Genomic DNA, 4,827 nt, shown 5'->3' with positions numbered 1-4,827 from the left:
GATGGAAGATCTTCAGATGAAGCTGCAGCACGCCGAGGCGGACCGCGAGCAGCTCCGAGCGGACCTGCTGCAGGAGAGGGAGGCCAGGGAGCACCTGGAGAGAGTGGTCAAAGAGCTGCAGCTGCAGCTGTGGCCCGCCAGCGACAAGGAGCCCATGGACATGTCCGCTAACAACTAAACCCCACCCACCCCGCCCTACACGGAAACTCTCACACACACACACACACACACACACACACACACACACACAAACTTGGGTGGGTTCACGGCACCCCCCTCATCGCCGCCCTGACCTTCAAAATGAATTGAACAAACCTGCCCATGGACAAAACGGAGACAAGAGAGAAATACAGACGTATCACAGATGGGTCTGACGTTCCTTCGGCCTACAGGTATCCATCCAACGAAAACAACAAAAAAAGTCTTGAGTGCTCCGGTGCATCCGTGGAGACCACGTGTGTGTGTGGGGGGGGGAGCGGTAGGAGGAGGGGGACACAAAGTAATTTGGGATATTCGTGGACGGACAAGGGATTACGTGTTACAAAAAAAAAAAGCACTGAATTTGCACCTCAGAACTGAAAATCGGATGGCGACAATTAATAAAAGGAGAGAAAAAAAAGAAAAAAAAGAAAAAAACTGAATAAAAAGGAAAAAATATCTATAAATAAGAAAGATGTATAGCACAAATGATGGTTGTGCCTGTATTTTCTCTTGACAAGAAAACGGGGGTTACATTTTGGATAGAGACTTCTATGGCGATAATAAATGTTAAGAAGATGATCGTGTGGAATTAGAAATATTACATCTGTTTCAGAGACGGTTAAAACAAAAGGCAGGACTGTCAAAGAACCGGCAGCATTGTGCCAGGTAGGAGGAGGACCTGGGATCAGAATTACCCACAAGCCCCGGGAAGAAAAGAAAAAAAGACTCCGCCCCCCTCCCCCCTTCCTCACGATGAAGGACATATGGGAGGATTTCAAGACTTTATAAGCTATTTAAGAGACTACATAGCAACATGTAAAAAATAAAATACAAATAAATAAATAAATCTTTGTTTCTTTGTGCTATTGGAGCTTGGAAATGAAAAGATGATGACAAAAATTATGAACGAGACAGCAAGCAAGACGACACAGTGCCACCCGTTGGTTTGTAGGACTTTGAGGAAGCCACCGTGATCCACGAGGGAACCTCCATTCATGTTGTTCTCACCATTCCTGATAATATTTTTTTTCTTTTGGCAAAAAAAAAACAACAACATTGTGTTTGTTGTGGAAAGTGCGTTGAGAAAGTGTTCGCATTCAACGAGATATTTTCTCTCTTTGGAGCGAATCCCTGTATTTAGTCCTTTGGAGTAGAAAATTTTTTTTTATTATTATTATTAGAGTGAGCACTTGCTTTGGATGATAACAGCAAAAGTCCACCCTCCCACCTGCCTGCAACCCCCCCCCCCATTCCCCCTCACAACAAAACACTTCACACAGAAACAAGTCACACAAAACACTGCACACACATTTTGTCGTCTTTGTGTGCTTTGGAAGCATTTGGGTCAAAACTCCAAAAAATAAGAAAAATAGTGTCTTTTATCTTCTGAAGATAAAGCGTTGTGTCTGCGCTGTGAGAGCCCAGACTCCAGGCATTTAGTGTGACTTTTGTTTCTTCCTTTTACATTTGATTAAAGAACAGTTGGCATGTTTTTTCCTCTCCATTTACACCCCCACCCCCCACCCGCCCAAAAAAGACCCACCTGAATACTGTTTTTTTTATAGGGCTGGTTGTGGCGCCTTTTTAGCAAGAACCACGAAATGTTAATTTTTAATTAAATTATGGTATGTAAATATAAATATATGTTGTTGTTTTTTTTGTTGTTTTTGTTTTTTTTACTTTACAATAATGAATCGCACTTTGTCATAACAAGATACTGTTATAAAGCATTGTATTCCCACTATGTTGTCTTTTACCCGACTATGAGAGAGAGAACTTTATCCATGATGTCTACAATAGAAATCGGTAAACCTTTTCATCGATTACGTGCATCTCCATTAAAAAAAAATACTGTTATCATGTTTTATTCAAAGGCAAAGTATTGTAAATAAAATGAAAGAGAAAAAGGGTCTACCTGCTTGCTTGCTGATGCAGTCTGGGATTGTCGAAAAGAGAAAAACATCTTTTTCTCGCGATATATTTTTCACTTTTGCTTGTAATATAAATTGACAGATGGTGGTACAAAAAGAATGCAAGAAACAAAAAACGCTTGAGCGTCCCGACTTTTTGGTTTATTAATCCAAGACTCATTTTATTTTTAAAGAATTATAACGTCCAAATACATTCAAAAACATAGTCTGAGTAGACTATTCAGTCAAACGCGATGGTTAGGGGAGTTTATAGGAGTCCGAAGACACATTGCTCACATATTTACAGAAAGAAGAAATTAAATTTAAGATTTTTATTCAAAAAGAAAAATGTTATGAAAGCTCCGATTATACAGTGGGTACAATGCAATCAGAATGTACATTGTGTTAATGCTTTTTTCCTTTGGTTGTTGCTGTTGTTGTTTTTACTGTGGGGATATTTTATTGCCTGTCTGTTATGTTCTCTTTTTTTTATTTTATAGAAATCTCATATATTTTTCTTTATGCATGAAATTTGAGAAGGTTTGCCATACATATAGTCATTATTGGGCATTGATACTGTACATGTAAAGGGTTTTATTGTGTTATGCAATATTAAGCAAACTTGTCTTATTTAGAAAAAAAAATTATGAAAAAAAAGGAAAAAAAAGAAACTAAAACCTTGTTTTACTATACCGTTAAATAAATAAATATTACTTCACACATGCACATGCAAAAAACACAACAAAGTAAAAAATGTAAATGCAAATGCTGGATAACCTCAAGTGCCTGGAAGTGGGCGGAAGGTTTCCAGAGTAGGAACGCTGATGATGGAACTGTTGTTGCCGGCCAGTTATAGAGGGGACAGTTGCTAAAAGAGAGTCAACTCCGCCAGTGAGGTCACTTCCTTCAGTGGGGGGCATCAGTTCCCTTTGCACTCTCCAAGGGAGTCCAGAACATTCTCTCCAGGCCTACTCGGTGTGTTGCACGTCCACGTCTCCGGTGTGGCATGTTTCAGTTGAACCGAGCCCCCGTTCAGCAGCTCTTTGTTCAGTATTCCTAAACCAGCGCAGTTTACAAACAGTACTTTGACAATTTTAACAATTTTTTTCAAAGCAGTGAACAATTTCGAGCGATCGCTAGATACAGTACTACTAAGGCTTTTTTTGAATGACCGCTTCTTCATTCGAAAATTTTTCCTTCGATGATATGCATGTCAAAATCCTTTTTTTATATCAACTCTTCAGAGGCCACATGTACTATTGCTATATAATACAAAAAGATATTCTTGGTTTGTAGATTTGGTTTGACCTGTCTAAAGAGTAAAGACAGACATGTCAAGGATATGAAGAGGACATTATGTCAAAGCCCGTGTCTTAACCAACATTACTAAGGGCAACGCTATCAAGAGACTTACACTGAGTGTGATTTCAGCAGATGTAAAATTGGTAAATTTTCTAGTTGTTTTTACACTCAAATTAATTGATAGCCTATGTAGTAGTTTACTTTATTCATGGTTTTCTACAAAAAAAGGGAGAAAACGACGACATTGGCTCTTTCCTCTCCCGCGTAAGAAAAAGCGGTTTGACAACATTATTTTCTAAAGAAGAAGAATTTTGCTAAATAATGGACAATAAAGCAGCAATAACAGTACATACTAGTAGACAAAAATAACTAGCCAGTGTGAAGATTTGAATAAGAATTTACAAATGTAAATATATTTTTTTTCATTTACAATACTGTTATATATGTACATGGTGTTTCCTTTTTCAAAAAGAATTGTTTTCTTACGATAGCTGTCTTTTTTTTTGGGTTCGTGTTGTCAGTGAGAATGTTTCAAAAACAATTATTGCAGTGCGTTAGAGAAAAATACTCCCTACATAAAAATGACATTAATCCAATTATTTTCATGTTTTCTTTCCTTTTTTTTTACTGTAGAATCTTTATATTGAATGACTTTTTTCACCAGTTCATATATATTTTTAACAGTTATATTCAATATCAAATAGCAGGTCCATTTGGGTATGAAATGGGTCGCACAAGACTACGCCACCTCGCAGGGCCCCCCCCCCCATATCCCCCTTGCCCCCCATCCTCATGTATCTTTTTTAGCCCTATGCTGCTGCTAATACTATATAAACTTTACAATACTAGAAATATTTTTATGTAAAAGGTAAAAAATGTATGCTTTCCCGTTTATTAATGCCGCATTATTACAGTATGAGAAGAAGAAGACAAAAAGCTTGGCTTATTTATCTAGCCCCTCTTCCTCCTCCTCTTCCTCCTCCTCCCCTCATCTGTTCACACTTGTGCTCCACCTCCCTCTTTCATCATCACACCCTTCTCTTCCCCTCCTCCTCTCACGACACGGACTATATTGTAAAGTAAAGGACTTTATGAGATTCTGTTTGAAAATAGCTATGCTTATATACTACAGTGACTGAATGTACAGTGTATAGATGCATTACCAGAAATAAAGTTGTTTGTCCAAATTAAATGACCCACTTCCTTGTGTTCTAGTGTAGTGGTGTTGCTGCCAATACACAATTTGGCTCCTCGTGAGTGCCTAAGGACAGTTCAGTACATTATCATTATTGGGCAAGTGGTTTATTGTGTCAACAATAATATAATATATTATATATAATATTAAGCAAACTTGTCTTATTTAGAAGAAAAAACATTTTAGAAACTAAAACCTTATTTTACTATTCCGTTAAAT

At 37.9% G+C, this 4,827-nt stretch overlaps 1 protein-coding gene across 1 annotated transcript in view; it reads left to right on the top strand.

Annotated features, from left to right (window-relative positions):
* Positions 1-2,837, top strand: part of LOC311243688 (ski oncogene-like) — a 56,787-nt gene extending 53,950 nt beyond the window's left edge. Inside the window, exon 7 of the mRNA XM_084333006.1 lies at positions 2-2,837. Within this exon, the coding sequence (XP_084189132.1) occupies positions 2-178 (177 nt within the window). The 3' untranslated portion in view covers positions 179-2,837. The remainder of the gene's footprint in view (position 1) is intronic.
* Positions 2,838-4,827: the final 1,990 nt, after the last annotated feature.

The sequence above is a fragment of the Notolepis coatsorum genome (assembly GCF_963971535.1).
Source record: "Notolepis coatsorum genome assembly, chromosome: 17".
NCBI lineage: Eukaryota > Metazoa > Chordata > Actinopteri > Aulopiformes > Paralepididae > Notolepis > Notolepis coatsorum.
This window is presented reverse-complemented; position numbering and strand designations above follow the sequence as displayed.